The sequence below is a fragment of the Lactuca virosa genome, chromosome 2 (assembly GCF_052849685.1).
Source record: "Lactuca virosa cultivar CGN04683 chromosome 2, Lactuca_virosa_CGN04683_v6, whole genome shotgun sequence".
Taxonomy (NCBI): Eukaryota; Viridiplantae; Streptophyta; class Magnoliopsida; order Asterales; family Asteraceae; genus Lactuca; species Lactuca virosa.
Window position 1 is genome coordinate 300,506,805 of NC_136427.1, and position 20,503 is coordinate 300,527,307.

At 35.1% G+C, this 20,503-nt stretch overlaps 3 protein-coding genes across 3 annotated transcripts; 2 read left to right on the top strand and 1 right to left on the bottom strand.

Annotated features, from left to right (window-relative positions):
- Positions 1-7,020: 7,020 nt before the first annotated feature.
- Positions 7,021-8,496, top strand: LOC145161523 (uncharacterized). The gene is made up of 4 exons (XM_079081069.1): positions 7,021-7,152; positions 7,248-7,619; positions 7,716-7,973; positions 8,071-8,496. The coding sequence occupies exons 1-4, from the start codon at positions 7,111-7,113 to the stop codon at positions 8,386-8,388; spliced, it is 990 nt and encodes a 329-aa protein (XP_078937195.1). The 5' UTR covers positions 7,021-7,110; the 3' UTR covers positions 8,389-8,496.
- Positions 8,497-11,673: 3,177 nt separating this feature from the next.
- On the bottom strand, positions 11,674-14,103 carry LOC145158702 (uncharacterized). The gene is made up of 5 exons (XM_079077561.1): positions 14,061-14,103; positions 12,661-13,517; positions 11,982-12,056; positions 11,838-11,892; positions 11,674-11,726 (listed from the first exon to the last, which is right to left on the bottom strand). Exons 1-5 carry the CDS (start codon positions 14,101-14,103, stop codon positions 11,674-11,676), a joined length of 1,083 nt encoding a protein of 360 aa, XP_078933687.1.
- Positions 14,104-16,090: 1,987 nt separating this feature from the next.
- Positions 16,091-18,265, top strand: LOC145161524 (Major facilitator superfamily protein). The gene is made up of 3 exons (XM_079081070.1): positions 16,091-16,385; positions 16,490-16,812; positions 16,952-18,265. The coding sequence occupies exons 1-3, from the start codon at positions 16,250-16,252 to the stop codon at positions 18,044-18,046; spliced, it is 1,554 nt and encodes a 517-aa protein (XP_078937196.1). The 5' UTR covers positions 16,091-16,249; the 3' UTR covers positions 18,047-18,265.
- The last annotated feature ends 2,238 nt before the right edge of the window (positions 18,266-20,503 follow it).

A 20,503-nucleotide genomic window follows, 5' to 3' on the forward strand; every position in this document is an offset into this window, starting at 1 on the left:
GGTCCCACGGGTCGTATGCTCATCCCTACAGAGGAATGCTTCTTAAAGTGATTACACCATGATCTGATGGGAACTTGAGTAAGTCGTGCACTGTCGAGGGCATTGCTTGTAATTGCCAAAATCTAGTTCTTCCAAGGAGCATGTTGTAAGGGGAGGGAACCTATATTATAATGAAATTTTCCAGGATGGTTTTGGTCAGGTTACTTTCATAGTTAGACAATGTAAATAAGAGGGATATTTGTCCCTACAGCCATACCACTTGCCCAACGAATCGCACCATTGATGAGGTGGCTCGCTTCACAAAACCTTTTACATCCGGGGGCAGCTGATCCATGCAATGTTCATTTATGATGTTTACTGAACTCCCATTGTCGACATATACCCTATGAATGAGGGTCTTCCCCACCGATGCTTTGATTATAAGTGGTTCGGTGCCTTCATGCCCCACCGGAACCTGGCTATTATGAGAGAGTTCCAAGTTCATCCACTTTCTTTTCTTCATCGACATCATTTTGTCCTTCAAACATATCATAAGTACCTCTGCATCGTACACTGCATTCTCCTTCTTTTCCGCCTGCTCTTCCTTATGTCGTCCTGTCCTTCCTTTTTCCTTTTCCATTTTAAGGCTCTCATAGTCCGCCGTATGGTGTCCCTTTTTCTTGCGAAAATCACAATATTGATTGGGTCTCGAGGATATCTCTTCGTATTCCTTGCTACTGTATATCTCTTATGATCTTTGGAAGGCTACACGTCATACGTCTCTTTCTTATATGAGGCATATTTCGTGTGCCTTCCTCGGTCTCGGTCTCCTCTCCTGTTCCCTCTATACCTCTCGAGTTGGTTCTTTGGGATATGGATGTACCTCTCTTTACGGTCGACCAGGCGTGAACCTCCCTTCTCAGTACGTCACTTCTCAGCACTTTCATCTACCTATCTTAAGAATCTGTTAACTTTCCTCATCATTTCCTCCGCGTTCGCACATTCTCTCCCCACCAGCTTTCTAAACAGCTCTCCTTCTAATAATCCATATGTGAATTCCACAATGATCATCAGGTCATCCTGGGTTGGCATTTTTCGGCTGATCTCGTTGAACCTTTTGAAGTAACCCTTATTGGACTCCCCTTCCCTTTGCCAACAGACGAATATAGCGTGGGGGTGTTGTTGAAACCTTCGTTGTTGTATGAAACTGTTGCAAAATTTCGTGTAAAGTTCTTCAAAACTCCCAATGCTTCTGGGCGGGAGACTTGCCAACCAATATCTTTCTGACCCATCGAGAGTACCCACGAAATATAGGCTCCATAGCTTAGGGTCCATGGGAATCATTTTGATCACCCACGGAAAGTTTGCAACATGGTTGTCTGGTCCCCAGAGCCGTCGTAAGGTTTTACCATGGGACCCTTTAATCCCGCCAGAATCGGAGTGTTATTTATTTCATCGGTGAATAGTGACCTAAAGTTCCATCCTCCAACCATTGCATGATGTTCCTCAGTGTATTGATGCTTCTAAAAAGCTTTCTTTCCTGGTTCGTCATCTCTCTTTTTATCTTCATTCCATCATTTACTTCGCCTGTCGCAGGAATCACTTGACTGATCCGTATGAATGGAAACATAATCCCACTCCTTATCCCTCATTTCTTTCTTCTGATTCTCATTTTCTTCACATCTCTTTTTCATTGCCTTGTATCGTTCAAAGTCCTCAAACTCCTTGTCTTCATTTTCGTGCTCTTTTGAAGTGCCTGCCATATCACATTTTTTTGACAAAAGTTGTCACCTGAGGTGTTTCCACCTGCGCTTCCAAAACTTGTATTCTTTGCAACAGACTTACCCCTTCAACTAAATTGTCGATGGTGTTGCCGGTAGTGACCATTTGTTTCGAGTCCGGCAGATGGCGCCACTTGATGAATATGGTTCCTCAGGGGGTTTGTACTGATTAATAAGGTAATGCTCATTCGTCTAAAGCCCTGTCGACTGAAAAAATAAAACAACGTCAAACGTTCACCGGGTGCTGAACCCGCAAGAATGCTCTGATGCTTAACTCAAATGCAAGATATGGGTGATCGTTATCGAATTATGAGTGAGATGCGGTTGCCGAGAGCATACCTGTTCGCGGTTGAGCTAGTCTGCCTTTATACTTCTTTTGCATGAGAAAATGGAGATGAGGACAAGCTGAACAGGTCCTCGTCTCATCGTTATTAATGCGCCCAGTGCCGAAGGTACAAAAGCAGTACTTATGAATTGTCGGCAGTCTTTTCATTCTCGTTATCTAAGTTATATCGAACCGTTGGTCCATGACAAGCTGTTTGTGCGTTGTTATGACTCCTTGACTTGACACTTGTGAATGTTAGTTTACAACGTTTCTCGCAAGTCAAGTGGTTCGGCTTCGTCTTGCATGGTTCAACAATCCACGATACAATTGTGCGGTACAGTGGTCCGGGTTCGGCTCGACCGAATCACTTCTGTTCGGAGGTGACATACCTCATTAGTTAACGAATAAAATTTGATAGAGTGAGCAATAAGGACCTTTAGTTAAGAGTTTTGAAACTACAGGGACCATCTGAGATGTTTTTTGAACTTAGGGACTATATCTCAGATTTTTGAAAAACACAAAGACTATTTATGAAGTTTTTTCAACATAAATTGTTATATTTAAAAAAAAGATTGTTATGTACAAATCACTTTCCTCCTAAATAAAATGGCAAACAAATTTGAGACGCAAGACTAGGCCTGGCAATGGAGCGGGTTTTGACCCTGATCCGATCCAAACCCTTAACAATTATACGGGTTTGGAGCATAGTTTTTGATCTGTTTACCCGTTAACGACCCATACCCGCTAACCCTTTTATTAAAAGGGTCGGATATGGATCATCCTCAATCCGCTCCATTTATAACCCGCCCCATATAAATTTTAGAATCATACATTATAGTTTATACTGCGTAAAGTTTACTTTAAATTCCAATCAAAAGTCCAAAGAGAAAAGGCCAAAAACTAAACTGTTTTTACATAGGACTCGAGGACTCAACTTCTAGACTTCCACTCTTCTCCCAAGAATCATGATGTTATTTCATTTATATTTCATCATGTAATCACCAATTTCATTTATAAATCAATAAATTCATTTATCAACCGGAAGAAAGTTTGTAATTCCTATTCTCTATCAATGCAATCAACGGTCAAAAACCAATCGGAAGTAACTACGATAATGATTTTAATTCCAATCGAAAGTCTATGAGTACATAATGTGTTTTCTAAATCAACATTTGTTTTATTTAATAAATGTGATTTTATGATTTAAGTAAAATGTGTTTGATTATTCAAAAAACCAACGGGTTACAGGGTGGGTTTGGATATCTGCTGATTCGGTGGATAAGGGTATGAATTTGATTATTCAAAACCCTGAGGGTTACGGAGCGGGTTTGGATCGGATTTTGGAATTTGTTAAAAGGGTTTGGATCAATGTCGATTCGCTCCAAACCCGCCCCATTGCCAAGTCTACGCAAGACAATAATGAGAGCATGAATCATATTTGAATTCTACATCCCATAAAGTATATTAGTCTCATATGAGTAGGGGTGGGAATTATTTGGTCCGGAACCGAAAAACACGAAAACCAAATCGAACCAAAATCGATTTCAGACCGAACCATATTCAAATTCGGTTTTTGGTTTGGTTTGAGACCAAACCGAATTGAAAATTTGATTTTTGGTTCGAGTTTCGGTCTCATGAAGTTTAAACCAAACCGAACCGAAAAATCGAATTTCATAAATCAACTAATTAAAAAATTTATTTTATATTTTACATTAAATAAATGTATTAATTATAAAGTAAAAATCATTTCAACCCATTTACTCCTCGGATCATTTTGTATGAAACTTTAGATTTTACTGTTTGTAACTTTAGGTTTCTATGTTAAAAACATTTTAATTTATGTTTGAAAATTTTTTAAGTTAATATTTGGTTTCATCGGTTTTCAAACCGAACCAAACCAAATTAGAATTTGGTTTTCGGTTTGGTCTAGAGAATTTGAATTCGATTTGGTTCGGTTTTCGAATTGTACAAAAAAAATTAAAACCAAAGAAACCGATTCGAGGAAACCGAAAAACCAAAAAACCGAACCGATTTCCACCCCTCCCTATGAGAAACCATTATGAGCATCAACCTTTATTCTCGTTGATGTCTTAATTTAAAAGATAAAGTTATTATTTGTGGCTAACTATTTTATTATGAAAAGTCATATATCTATTTTATTATGAAAAAAATATATATCTTTCAACCTTTTGTTTTTGTTTAATAATATGGAATCCATTAATCACATATATATATATATATATATATATATATATATATATATATATATATAGGTTTAGGTTTTATGAAAAACAAAAAACCCTAAAAATCATAAAAATACATAAAAAAAAATACTTAGAGATCACAAATCTTTTTTTTTGATTTTATATATATACAAAAATCGCAACTTTATTAACAAATTCGCTGAAATTTTTTTTGAAAAAAAACCAAAAAAAATTGATTTTTTAATTTTTTTTCAACGATTTTATTAAAAAAGCTGCGATTTTTGTATATATAAAGTCAAATTTTTTTTTTGATCTCTAAGTATTTATTTTATGCATTTTTATGATTTTTAGTGTTTTTTTGTTTTTCAAATAAATCTTTCCTCTATATATATATATATATATATATATATATATATATATATATATATATATATATATATATGTTTTGACCTAAGATGGATACAAACAAAATATTGGAGGATATTTGATTTTCTTTTGTTATGTTTTCTTTAATAAAAGCATCTAAAATTTAATTATTTTTCCGGTCTATATTTTGGCCTGTTATAACTTATAATCAATTAAAACTGTTACAAGAGAATTTTTTGCTAAAATTTAACGGTTTTAATAGAATATGTAGTACTTTTCATTTAAGACGCTAAAATTTATGACAAATTTTTTTGCAGTCACCAATTTAAGGTAGAAGATCAAAATTGTTGACATATAATTATAAAAGATGGTCAAACTTTTGTGGTTTTAACTGACAAAACCACAAAGAGCATATTAGCCAAGTATTTGGAAGTTAAACAAGTGTTAGGAAAATTTTGTTAGCTTTTACATTACAAAATTAGATGGAAACCAAATACTTAAAGACTTTGTTTAGCAAAAATAAGAGTTTGTTTGGGGTTACTTTTAAAATGACTCTTGATTTTTATCTTTTTCAAAAAGTTAAAAAATACTAAAAAATGTTTGAAAATACAAAAGTTCTTTTGAAATTAATTTTTTGTAAAGAAGAAAAAGATGAATTTTTAAAAGTTAGAAAAATGCGATTTTTAGCATTTTAAAAGTTAAATTACAGTCAAAAGTCAAGAAATACAACCCAAACATTTTTTAAAAACAACTTTTAGCTTTTTTCATATTCAAAAGCTAAAATCAAAAAGAAACTTTTACAAAAAGAATTTTTTATCTTAAAAAGTAATCCCAAACACCCCCTAAGCTTGCTTATTATAATTGGTTTATGTTTGAAAAATTAGCTAAAAAGTTAGTTGATAGCTAATAAGTTAGTTTATTAATTAATTGTATTTTGTAAAAAAAAATTGTAAATATAAAATTGATATAAATTGATATTTAGATATATAACTAAAAAGAATAAAAAAAAAGATATAAATAAGAACATATTTAGAATTTATTTGAAAAAACTTTACAAGCTTATTAAAATGTATCTCAAAATAGCTTATAAACTTGCTTATAAGCGAGCTTTTTATAAGTTATTTTGAGATAGTTTTTGATAAGTTTGTAGAGTTTTTTCAAAAATATTTTAAATATTACCTTAATTGTATCTATGTTTATTTTCTTTTAGTTATATATGTGAATGTCTATTTATGTCATTTTACATTAATATATTTTTTACCAAACACTATTAATCTATAAGCTAGTTTATCAGCTATCAGTTAACTTTTTATTTAGCATCTCAAACATAACGTAAAGCTTCGAAAAGCTAAACGCTTTCAAAAATTACTTGGAGTAGTTTTTAAATTATAAGTTTCTTTTTAAGAAAAAAAAAATAAAAGTTAAAAACTTTTACTACGAAACATTTTTTTTAGTTTTTCTCAAAGAATGTGAAAACCTCTGTGCCAAACACACATAAAAATATCAAAAAAACATGGTTTAACGTATATTGTCCTTTAGTAACGAGCTTGTTATCAAAAGTCCAAAATGTTTTTTCAATGTTTTAGTGTTTTTTTTCACCAAAGTTAACTAATTTATTACTGATTCTTAAATTCTCTATAAAAGCCCATATTTAATTTGTTTTTCAACCACAGGTGTATAATTATAACAATAAAATATAAGTTATCACAAATATAAATTTAGAATAAAAACCAATATAAAATATAATATAAATTAGTTATGAAACCCATATATTATATGGGTTAATTTAAAAAAAAAAATAAAGGTCTAAATAATTGAGAACTTTGAATTTATATGAAAATAAGAAAAATAATAAATTATTAAAATTGAAATGTTTTTTATCTTTTAAATTTAAATAAATAAAAAAAAACTAATAAACTTTAATTTAAAAATTTTGAAATTAAAAGGTAAGCTCATTAATGAAATTAATATCCATTTATTAATATATTTATTGCAATTATTACATTAAAATATTATATGAAATTTAATAAAATAGGAAAACCCATAAAATAACACGTGGGAAAAAAAAATTCAAAATTATCAAAAATTGATATTTGTCAAATTGAATAAGAGTATGTTATGTGACAAAAAAGTTTTTTATTTATTAGGACGAATATATGATCGCTATGGGTTTAAGCGTTTTACATTGATTTCATCTAGATTGTTTTAGAAGAATGTCTTCTAATAATATATTTTCCGATAAACAATATGTATCTTTATTTTCCAATATTCCGATAGTATACAAGTTTTATTAAAACTATGAGAACGCTCGAATGGTATCACGACACGTTAACTGACCGAACTTTATTGCCTATAAAACCGATAACAAAGTGATCCACATCGATCCAATCTCCTGCTACGCACAAACACAAGACTACAAGAGTGCACTCACAATCTCAGCCACAACATAAACACCATGGTCAAAGCAATTACAGTTTATGAGCACGGCGGGCCTGAGGTCATCCTTCACCTAGCTAGCTTCTTTAAATTGTTTCTTAATTTCTTTCTTTCATTGAATAAAAAGAGTACTAATGGTGTTAGTTACTATTACAGGTCATGAAATGGGAAGATGTTGAAGTCCCAGATCCAAAAGAGGGAGAAATCAGGTTGAAGCAAAAGGGAATTGGTATAAATTACCTGGATGTGTATATGCGTCAAGGCCGGCACCCTCAATCTGTACCATTTATTCCAGGTGTGGAAGGAGCGGGAGTTGTAACAGCGGTGGGTCCCGAAGTAACCAGCTGCAAAGTTGGAGATGTTGTGGCTTACGCTGGCACGCAGAGGCTGGTGGGTTCTTATGCCGAAGAGAGAATTCTTCCCGCAGAACAAGCGGTGCCTGTTCCTTCTTCTGTTGATCCCGTTGAAGCAGCTGCCGTCATTTTTAAGGGACTCACTGCATATGTCATGATCCATCGAGCCTTTAAGGTAACAGACACATCCAAATCTTGATTTATATATCTATCTGTAGACACCTGTAGATGATAAAACTTGCTTAATATAAGGGAACAACGATTTCGATAGGTTGAACCTGGACATACAATCCTGGTACATGCGGCGGCAGGTGGAGTCGGATCTTTGATCTGCCAATGGGCAAGTGCGATCGGAGCCACCGTCATCGGAACAGTGTCTACCAAGGAGAAGGCTGTGCAGGCGAAAGAAGATGGATGTGAGCATGTGATTCTTTACAAAGATGAGGACTTTGTGGAACGTGTGATGGAAATAACATCAGGCAAAGGGGTGGATGTTGTCTATGATTCCGTTGGGAAAGATACCTTTAATGTACGAAATTAATTCCTTCCGTCTTTTTAGTTTGTTGTTGTTTCCATTTTCAAAATGTAACTAACGACGATGAGGACTGTTTGCGTTTAAATTGAAGGGATCATTGGAGTGCTTAAAAACGCGAGGATACTTGGTGGTTTATGGGGCTGCATCAGGTCAACCAGAGCCGATAAGTGTGACTAAACTAGCACCCAAATCCATCTATCTTACATTTGCATCACTTGGGGAATACATCGGAGGTAATCGAGAACATCTGCTTATAGCTGCTGAAGCCTTGTATTCTAATGTTGCAAAGGGAGTATTGAAGGTTCGTGTTAATCATAAGTATCCTCTGTCTCAAGCAAGCCAAGCTCACATTGCTCTTGAGAGTCGAAAAACAACGGGTTCGGTTGTGTTGATCCCGGATGAGAAGTGATTCCCTTCATGTTGTCTGTTATAGATGTATTTATCTTTTGTTATTTCTCTCCATGTAATTCTCTTGTTCTTTTTGAACTTATTACTACGATTAATAATTTATAATTAACCCAAGCTGCATAAAACTAAAGTAAAAGACTTTTAGATTGTGGCATGAATTATTGGTCCACTAACTCTCCGCATCCATGACAGCGACAAAATCATGCGTCGGTAAGAATGAAATAATAAAAACAAAACCCCACGTGGTTTTGAGCCAACAAAGGCAACTTGGAAGATTTTTGTAATATGTCTTTGACATATGACAATACATGGCAATGTATAGTTTTAAGGTTATTTTTTGTATAGAGCTTATTATCTACAAAAATCTATTTAACAAAAATAAAATTTTATTTAAATTTATAAAAATTCTCTGTAAATAAAGTGTTATATCCACATATTTACATATTCAAACTCAAATTTGTATTTCTAGTTTCTTTTGACTTCACATTTTGGGACATTAATGTCCTCCACTGATTCTCTATTTCTAATCCTTTTGAATGTAAAATACTTTTATTTATTTTTATATTTAAAATAAATAGATTATTTTCGGAACAAAATAATTACTTTTAATATTTTTAATATAAAAGTAAATAATCGTAAGCTATATTTATGTAATAAAAAGTTGGTTTGGATTGATTGATAATGGATGTGAAAAATTAAACTTAGTTGGATGTATACATGAAAGAAAAAGAAATTTTTAGGTTTTTAATGGCGAGAATTAAAGGAAGGCGATCAATCATTGACAAATTTGTCAATAACCTTTCAAAATGGAAAGTGAATATGCATTCTATCGGTGAGAGTGGTGGGAGGTCTATGCTTTTGTTTTTAGTTCTTGGATTGCTTTGAGATATATTTATGCCTATATATGTTATGTCCATTCAAGTTAAAGAGTTAACGGCATTTAGATCCTTTTTTTGGGTGGTCAAAATGATTTAGAAAAATACATTGGATAAATTGGGACCTGGTCATTTTGTTGAAAGAAAAAGAGGGATTCGGTTTGGTAGTCTTGAAGGTTTTAACCTTGCTTTGTTGCAGAAATAGAGGTGGAGATTTGTCAATGGAAAACAAGCCTTATGGTTGCAAGTTATCAAGGCAGTGCAACTGAGTGCATAGAAAAAAATTTCCTTTTTTTTCTTATACTCAAAATCGAGGACAGAGAGTGTGAGCGACCTTTTTTGTGGGAGAAATGCATGAAAAAAGTATTATTCCTCACTTTTATTTACAATAATAAAGTAGGAAATAGTAGTGATACTCTTTTTTGGTGAGCGGAGTGGCTTGGTAATATTTTGCTTTATGTTAGATTTCCAACTTTGTTTTCCTTAGAAAGAAGCAAAGACTAAAGATTGTGTGATTCAAGTTTGATGGTCTAATCTTGGGCGGAACTAGCCTTGGAGAAGACATTTGAGAAATGGGATGGAATCGGACCAACTTCAAATTTTACTAAATTTATTGTTTGGGTTTCATTTTTCGTCCTAGGTAGATTCTTGGTGGTGGAAGTTGTTGATTGGAGATAGATTATAAATTGGATTGATTCTTTAAACCTGTCCCATGTGAAAAAATGGTCGTGGAAACGATAGTAATAACAACGTGTTGGCTGCTTTGGAGATTCAGGAAGGAAGTTAGCTATCAGTCTAACCAGAAACATCGGGACCTTATTTTTGAATCCATAACGTTTTCTTTTTTGTGGTATAAGAATATAAATAGTAAAGCTTGTATTTCTTGGGTTGCTTGGCTTCACAATGCAATGAATACTTTGTAATTCCTAGCTTTTTACTAGTTTTTGTTGAATCTTATCGTTCAGCTGTTAAATATATATATCAAAAACTATTTTATTAGTTAATTACTACGAATTATTTATTTTACTACATATATTTATCAATATCATTTTACAATAGTTTTCGTGCAATGTGCGAACATGTACCTACTTTTATAATAACAATATCAAAAGTTGTATGTATCTAAGTAGAGTTTGGGTTAATTTCTACTAAGGATTATATCGGTCTCAGAACCAAACCGAACCGAAAATCAGAAAACCAAATCGAAAATACTTGTTAAGTTCCGGTTCTAAAACCGAAAAGAACTGAACTTCTAAAGTACATTGTCGTTTTTTCACATTTTGAGGTAACATTTTCGTATAATCTAATAATATAATTTACCATTACAATGAGATAAAATGAAAAACATTTGTTAGAAAAGAAAACCAACAGCCCTACAGCCCATGTTTTAGGACTGTGTACCTAAAGTATTTCTTAACCAATTTAACTTTTTTTTTTGGCCTAAATTATAGTCAAGGCATAGGTCTACAACTTGGCCTAAATTGTAACTAAAGTATTTCTTAACCCATGTTTTAGTTCATTTTGTGCTTGTATAAAGGAGTTACAGTCGTTCAAAGTCGGGTAAAAATTATAAACAATGCTGAGAAATAACATACAACCATAATAGCGGTGTTTAGAGTTGTGTAACTCGGCTATTTCTTAACCAATTTAAGTGTTTTTGAGCCTAATTTGTATCCAAAATAGAGGGCTACGACCTGCAACTCATTTGAGTTCGTATGAAGGAGTTATGGCAATTCGAAGTTGGGTAAAAGTTATAAACATTGTTGAAAATTAAACTGATTTGCCATTAACGGTTCTCAAATCGAAAAACTGGAGAACCACAAACCCAAAAACCGAAAATTGCGAATTATTGGAACCAAAAACCGTTTCGATTTGGTTTTTCGGTTTTTTTTTTCTCATCCCTAGTTTTCACCTTATAAACACGTTCAACCCCTTACATTTGAGCTAAATTATTAAAATTAACCCATTTTATTCATTAAAATATAAGTAAATCAACTCATGGATATTAAAAAAAGGGAGTTTATACTTTCCACTTTTTTATTTTATCCATCCACTTAAAATTATAGTATTACGACATTTTTACCCTTATTGCTAATTTAATATGAAAGAGATAAATGAGTTATATGTTACTGCCTTATCTTAACCGGAAAATACCATCACGACCACCATCTACAATTAAGGCTCGCCATCACCACCATCTACACGACCCCATCTCTCTTTCACTCTTTCATCCGTTCATCTTCTACATTCCACCATCTTCCATCGTACACTCTCTTCATCCTAACCACCACGCCATCATTCACATCCAATCACCATCAACCAACCATTGATACACCATAAAGCCAACGACATGCTCATCATCTTCTCCCAAGAACACTGGCATAACCAATACAATCATCTCACATCACACACTATTCCCACACAACCTCCACCGTCTTCTTGATCAGACCCAATTCAACACAACCTTCATCACACACATGAATAGTCATCTCAATTCCACTTGAGGCCATTAACATCATCATCGCTACCTATGTTCCCTCTTCATTAGCTTCACCTTACACCAACACCATCAAACCTGCAACAAAAAAAACAAGCAACCAAATCTCCATGTACGACCCCTCATTGTTTTTCTGATAATCACCATACATGTATGTTTATTTCATTGAAAAGAATATGAACAAAATCACATCTTAGGCCATCCGTTATACCCACCACATACCACATATGTGGTGGGTGCCACATCAGCACCACATTCCACTACCACTAACATGAGATACCTACCACTAACACACCACTCCACATCATTATTATTTTTTTTTTTAATTCAAAAATACAATAAAATTACATTTTTTTAATTCAAAAATACAATAAAATTACATTTTTTATAATTAAAAAGCATTCATTTTTTTTAAAGTATTTTTTCATTAATTATAAAAATAAAATAACAACTTCAAACTACATTACTTAGTTAATCTAGAAAAAAAACATTACATTAATTAAAAAAACAAACATACATATAAAAATCCTAATCGTCGTTCATGCTACGTTGGTACAAATGTTCCGCGACATCTTCTCGAAGATTGAAACACGTTTCACTGTTATGAATTTCAACAACTCGCTCTAAAAAAACATTCGTTCCGGGTACGAACTCCTCAATTGGAACGACAACGTCGTTCGGATCATACGTGCAAATCGCTCGACCTTCATCTTCAATAATCATATTATGCATTATAATACATGCTAGGACCATTCGTTTAATTCTTTCTTTATCCCAGAGTCGTGTAGCATATTTCACTACATGTCATGTCTGCTTAAGGACTCCAAATGCCCTCTCGATATCCTTTCTCGCCGATTCCTGTTTTTTTTGTAAAAAATTTTGCCTTTTCACTTCGAGGTACCGAGTATGCCTTCATCAATGTAGAATAATCCGGGTATATTCCATTACCAAGGTAGTAACCGTATTTGTATGCGTGCCCGTTCACCGTGAACGTCATATCAGGTGCTTTGCCGGTCTCAATATCGTTGAAAAGTGGAGACTGGCCAAGAACATTAAGTTCGTTGTTAGACCCTGCTACTCCAAAAAAGGCATGCCATATCCACAAATCTTGAGATGCAACATCTTCTAGGATGATAGTTGGTTCACCTCTATCTCCTCGAGTGAACTGACCACGCCATGCAGTTGGACATTTTTCCCAAGCCACATGCGTACAATCTAGACTGCCAAGCATACCCGGAAATCCATGCCTCTCTTCATGAGCCGAATATAATCTCTCAATATCACGCTGAGTAGGTTTGCGCAAATATTCTTCGTGAAAAACCTCATAAACACATGCAGAAAACCAATCTACACATTCAACTGCGGTCCTCTCGGATACTTTCAAGTATTCGTCAGATGCATCAAATGCTATACCGTATCCCAAATACCTAAGAGCAGCCGCACATTTTTGTATACTACTAAAACCCATTCTTCCTCTAGCGTCGGGTTTTTGTTTGAAAAAATCATAACGAGATTCTAAAGCATTACTAATACGTAAAAATATAGCCTTATTCAGACGGAAACGTCGTTCGAAGGAGTCGTCATTATAAAGACAATTATCGGCAAAGTAATCACGTACCAATAAGTCGTGTGCGGCTTGGCGATCACGATTGACGACCGCCCTTGTACGAGCTGCATTCGAACTTTCTTCGTCGTGAATGTTTTGCACAACGTTGAAGAATGTGTCGACGAATTCTACGTCGTCATCCGAGTCAAAAGCTTTTAAAAATTCAATATGTTTTTGTGGAATCCATGTATATGTGTTTTGTGGTTTTAGAGAATGAAGGTTAGAATGAGGTGTAAGTTTTGGTGAAAATAGAAGGTTTATTTATGTAGTGAATTGAGTTTGAAAAAAAATAATAATAAACAAACGCGCATAGCCGTTCAACGGCCAAAAAAACAAACAACCAATCACCTTCTTCGTTTGATTTCGTCGTCGGGAGCACGGATGAGCACGACCACGCCCGACCACGGAACGTCGGGGTGGTGTGCACGAGACTTTCTCGTGGCCAGCTAGACTACGACTTGCTTCGTGGTATGTATACCACAAGGTCTTATAGATTGACAACGTACCCCATGTCGGTCTGTCATGGCGCGACTAGTAAGACAATAGCTAGTTCAGCGAGACAACAACTGATCCGACGGGACAATAGAAAGAGACAGTTGAACGACCAAGCCCAACTAACCATACAAGCTAATTAAAGGATTTTCCACGACAAAATCCTTTGTTGACAGACGGTAAGGCTTCAGAGCCTAAGCAACAAGCCATCGCCGTCGAGGTAGGGACTTCTTGTTCCCCACGCATGGCTATTGGCTGCCACACAGAGGAAGACGTTAGCAAAATTGTGCACATGCTACTACCATTATTCCCTCTGCACCAATCATAATAGGAGAAGATCAAGACAAGGACAGATGGACTAATCAGAGGTCGGTACTCTAGATACCGTTATAATGGTCCCCTCATCCATACATGACCCTAATTATAAAAGAGAAGGAACGTCTTCATAGGCAGACTCTCTAGACCCTTCTCATTTTACATCTGTTCATACACTCTCCTCCTAGTCTAACTTGACCGTCGGAGCGCCTCCCCGGGACCTCCTCCCGGGACGCGACTGACGTATCATTTGATTGTAGCTACAGGTTACGGTGAATATCTCAACACCAACGTTGTATCTCACCTGCGGAACGACGCTACAACATATATAATAGTTAATATAGTGGTTATATAATTTTTTGTATTTATCCATTTCGGCCCCGGTGATTCAAAGCTATCAGATAATAGCAAGGAAAACAGTAGATTCGTTGGTGATTTCACCGGTGTTATTCCAAGTATGAAAGTATTCAAAGTTGCTGATTTGAAAAAGGCTACAAAAAACTTTAGTCAATATTTGGGTATGGATGATTTTAGATTCAGTCCATTCACGCCATCTAGAAGTGAACAGGATAGAGACCAACACACAGAGTTGGAGCATCGATTGGGGATGGGTCTCGGTTTTATTGAGGTGTATCTGAGGCAGTTCAGAACGAGACCAATTCAGAAGGGGAACCGACGACTTGGAAGAAGCGAGACCGGCTAACGACAAAGAAGCAACGGAGACCGACGAACGACAAAGAAGCAACGGAGACCGACGAACGACAAAGAAGCAATGGTGTCTGGCGAACGAAAAAGAAGCATCGTCGATTCTTTTATGACGACTAGGAATCAATGTTTCTTTTGGGAAGAAGAATTGGCGTCAAGCAAGGTTGTGAAAATCGCTCTACGGTCGACCGACGATAAACGATAAATCGGACTAGGCGGTGATTAATCGATGATTAATCGTGGACCCTAAATTATTAATAAAATTATTTAAAAAATTAATATTTCCTAAAAAATTAAGTTTTTGAAAATTTAAAATTTTAAAATTTTAAAATTTTGAATTTTTTTGTATAATATTTTAATATTTGAAAACTTAAAATTTTGGTATAATATTTGAAAATTAAAATTTTTGAATTTTTAAAACTTTTCCCGCCTATGACCGCCGAGAACTGCCAAGACCGCCAAGCCCGAGTTTGACCAATTTCCGCCAAACACCATAATCGTAATCGGTTCAAGGTCGTCAAACGATTAATCGCCGTTTAATCGGCCGCCAATGCCGATTTCTGCAACACTGGCGTCAAGGAAGAAACCTGTGTTTGGAATCTTTCTCTTTTCTCATATTTTTGTAAATTAAAAAAAAGGGCAAAAAGCCAAAAATACCAAAATACTCTAATTTCAAGTGGACGAATAAGCAGAAACATCAGGACCCTTAAAAAAAATAATGAAGCCCATAAAATCTTCATTTACATATATCTAGACAAGATAACGTACTATGCTGCTTACTACAATAGTCTTATTAGAAGTCTAACATGTTGTGAAAAAATATATCCAGCTAGAAAATCATAAAAAAATCATAGTTAATTACTATTTTATTTAATTTTTCACTTTAATATGTCTTATGCTGATAAGGATTGTAATAGAGTTGGACAACTTTGAATTTTTATTGTGAAACACTGATAGCGAGTGGCCAACTGGCCATGAGCCTACAAATTTGTCACATCCACATAATTCAACTCCAATGGCCCTCCACTCCTAACTCCTATCAAAGAAATACAAGACTAATTTACGTTCACAATCCTATAATTTTGTCGGACAATGTTTGTCAGTCAAGTCAACAAAGTTGACTTAAAAAGGATTATTTTGGATTCATTTTTGATAATTGTATCAATAGAAATAGAATGGCAATTAAAGTAGGATCCTTTTCAACCATATATAAATTAGATGATGCTGATCTCTAGAAGTCAAATTGGACTGGTATCTAACCCTCCAGCAGTCGAGGTAGACTATTCAGCAACCACCTCATCTTCTTTCAGTATGTTATATACACACACATATATACGTATAGCATATACTTACTCCAATTAGAACTGCATGTATGGCTGTTGGGTCGGGTGTAAGTGTAGGCAGTGAAGTCGGGACGTACAATGGTCAGATCACACGATTTGTGGTGTTGTCATGTATGGTTGCTGCAACAGGAGGTATCATATTCGGATATGATATCGGAATTTCAGGTTTTCAAACAACCACTCATTCTTATTATTATTATTATTATTATTATTATATTTCTCTAAATCTTCAATAAGTAACAAGCTGTAATGAATTTATGAATCTGAAGGTGGAGTGACCTCCATGGAGCCATTTTTGAAAAAATTCTTCCGAAAAGTGTACACCAAAATGGAGGAAGACACCAAGATAAGCAACTACTGCAAATTCGACAGCCAACTACTGACTTCCTTCACATCTTCACTATATGTAGCTGGTCTGATTGCAACCTTTTTTGCTTCTCCTATCACTCGAGCTTTCGGACGCAAACCCTCCATTCTTATTGGTGGGGTCGCCTTTCTTGCTGGTGCAGCTTTTGGTGGGGCCGCTTACAATATATACATGCTTATAATCGGCCGTGTCTTGCTTGGTGTAGGAGTTGGTTTCGCAAACCAGGTGAACATTTTTCCTAATTTTCTTTACCAAAATTAAAAGGAGTCCTAATTTTCTTTATACAGGCTTTGATACTATGTTAGATATGTGGAATCATTTACTTTTGTTTTACTTAAAAAGGTCGTGTCTTTTGTATCATCAGTCCGTTCCATTATATCTATCAGAAATGGCACCATCGCGATACAGAGGAGCATTCAACATGGGATTTCAATTTTGTGTTGGTATAGGCGTTCTAGCTGCAAATCTTCTAAACTATGGGATTCAAAAGATAGAAGGTGGTTGGGGATGGCGAATCTCATTAGCCATGGCTGCTGTTCCCGCCTCAATTCTAACAATTGGAGCTCTTTTTCTCCCGGAAACACCTAACAGCTTAATACAATACAACAAGGATGATCCAGATAAAGCTAAGAAAATGCTACAGAAAGTCCGAGGTACAGATGATGTGAAGGCTGAATTTGATGATCTTCTGACAGCAAATGAAATCTCAAAAACCATTAAACACCCTTTCAAGAACATCTTGAGGCAAAAATACAGACCTCAGCTTGTTATGGCAATTGCGATTCCATTCTTTCAGCAGGTTACAGGAATCAATGTGATCTCGTTCTATGCTCCAATTCTGTTTCGAACAATAGGATTTGGTGAAAGTGCTTCGCTTATGTCAGCAGTGGTGACTGGGCTTGTGGGTCTTAGCATGACCTTTTTATCGTTGCTGATAGTGGACAGAGTTGGTCGCCGGACTATATTCACCATTGGAGGTGTTCAAATGTTTGTTTCACAGATGCTAGTGGGGGCAATCATGGCAGCAAAACTAGGGGATCATGGTGGATTGAGTAAGGGATATGGTTTTTCTGTGTTGATCTTGATATGCACTTATGTGGCTGGTTTTGGTTTATCATGGGGTCCATTAGGATGGTTGATTCCTAGTGAGATATTCCCATTGGAGATTCGATCTGCAGGACAAAGCATCACTGTTGCAGTGGGATTTCTCTTCACTTTCATAGTCGCTCAAACGTTTTTAACAATGCTTTGCCATTTGAAGTCAGGAACTTTCTTCTTTTTTGGTGGATGGGTGGCGGTGATGACGGTGTTTGTGTACTTTTTTCTGCCGGAGACTAAAAATGTGCCGATTGAGAAGATGGATCGGATATGGAAGAAGCACTGGTTTTGGAAGAAATACGTAGGCAAAGAAGATGATACTAATTACGATCCTGTTGCTGAAATTAAAACAGACATTTAACAAAAAAAGCAAGGTAGAATGGTGAGAATCATAAACACCATGAAAAGCAAGTTAGAATGCATGACTAGATCCGATGGGGTATTTGGGACGTGTGTTTCAAAACTCAATTTATTTATTGGCTTTAAAAGGGTAAATGGTAAATGACATAAAAACTCAATAAATTTAAGATTTACCGTTTTGGTATTTTAGGTTTATGAAAGTTGGAGTTTTTATTTTTAATTTTATCACTTTACGTATTTTTGGTTCATTAAAATTTTTACGTTTTATAAAGGTTTTATAAAGATATTCAGTTTTTTTATTTTTCTGGTTCATTAAAGCTAGGGATGAGCATAGGCGGGTACCCGTCTCATTTGTCGAGAACCGGAACCGGAACCGGAACCGGAACCGGCGGTTCCTAGAAAGTTAGAACCGGAACCAGAATCGCTTTAGGCAGTTCTTAAATGTTTGGAACCAGTCCTGGAACCGGCAGTTCCGGTTTCGGGAGCGGGTAACCCGGTTACATTAATTTTGTGAACTTTTTTTTGATAAAACCGCAATTTAGTTCGATCCAAATCAAATCAATTCGGACCAAAGACAGACAAAATCAGACCAATATATTCTAAACCGGTCTAAGTAACACACATATTTGTATGAAATAATATATATATATATATATATATATATATATATATATATATATATATATATATATATATATATATATATATAATCGGTTCTGGCGGGTACCCTGCGGGTAGCGGTTCGGAAAAAGTGAAAACCGGAACCGGAACCGCTTAAGGCGGTTCCATAACTTGTGGAACCGGAACCGGAACCGGAACCGCCTTAGGCGGTTTCAGTTCCAAAACCGGCAGTTCCGAGGCGGGTACCCGGTTCCGATGCTCATTCCTAATTAAAGCCCTTAAATTTTATAGAAATAAACCTACAAAAAAGAATAAAATGAATTCATAATATTAAATATGTTCATTTATTATCATGGTTGCAGAAATCGGCGATTAATCGTGGATTAATCGTTTGGCGTTCTCCAACCGTCGATAATTAGGGTGTTAATCGGAAATTTAGGATTAATCGGGTTTGGCGGGATTAATCGGTCTTGGCGGGATTAATCGGTCAACAAAAGTCAACAAATTCGAAAAAAGTCAAAAAAAGTCAAAAAAATATCAAAAAAAAATTTAAAAAAAAGTTCAAAAAATCAACTATTGTTTTTACTTCAAAATTTTAAAATTTTCAAAATTTCAAATATTATACCAAACTGTTCATATTTCCGTATTTTCAAATTTTCAAATTACAAATTTTCTTATTTTCGAATTTTGAAGTACTTGTTTTTCTTAAAATATATTGATATTTGATTAATTTTAATATTTTATTAATAATCTATGCTCCCCGATTAATCCCGGCAAGACCGATTAATCCCTTAACACCAGTCGACCGTCGAGCTACCGTCGATGGATTTTTACAACCTTGTTTATTATTAACAATAGATTACTAAAGTATAATAAGATTACATTTAGACAAAAAGAAAAAAAAAATCCAAAAATCCTTTCCAAACCATTTTGTCCTCATAGTTGTGAGGAACCTTACTAAGAGTAAAGTTTTTCTTTCTTTCACTTTTCTCATAAAATTTCCTTTTATTTAACTTTAGTCACGCTATTTTTTAGGAGTTTGTTTTTGGGTCCTTTGCTTTGTCGTTGGGTTTTTGTGAATGTCCACCGCCTTTGGTTCCTGTGTCGTTGGGTACAGATATTCGTCCGTTTACCACCTCCCTCGCCCAATTATACGTTGCCGCTCTTCTCGTCTAATAATATCCTCCACCGCCATTGATCGGCGTCTTCATATTCTCAATTGACCATAAAAGAATCACAAACCCATCGCCTCTACATCGATTTCACTATTCATCGTTATTTTCTCCACTTCTTCCATATTTTTCCCGATTTAGACACCACCTGCTTCCCTGATTTTGCATCATCCCTGCAACGTCTTTGTCCCAGGGTTCCTATGAATTGATAGTTGTTTACATGAGGAGTAACTGTAAGTCGATTGATGCCTCACCTCTGATTAGAAGTAGTCCCGACATCAGACGAAGGGAATGACAAGCAACAGTTGAAAAGAAGCCTTGCTTCTACTTCTCCTTCTATTATTGAGGAAATCCAAGCTAAGCTTCACAGTGCAGATCGTCGCGGATAGGTAACTGAGTCCATTACTTCTTCGTGTATTATTTCTATTTGTTTTGTTGTTTATATGATGTGTTTGACAATTTGATATGGGTTTATTGTAACTGATTGGTTCTTTTGTACTAACAGTGGTTAAGGAATGAAGAATCAACATATGAATTCGACACGTATTGTAATTTCATCCAACTTTATTTTTAGGTCGATTTCGCATACCATGTGTTAGATGAAATGTTTAACAGAATTAGTTCTTGATTAAACTAAGTTGATTATGAGGGATTGAAATTATGTT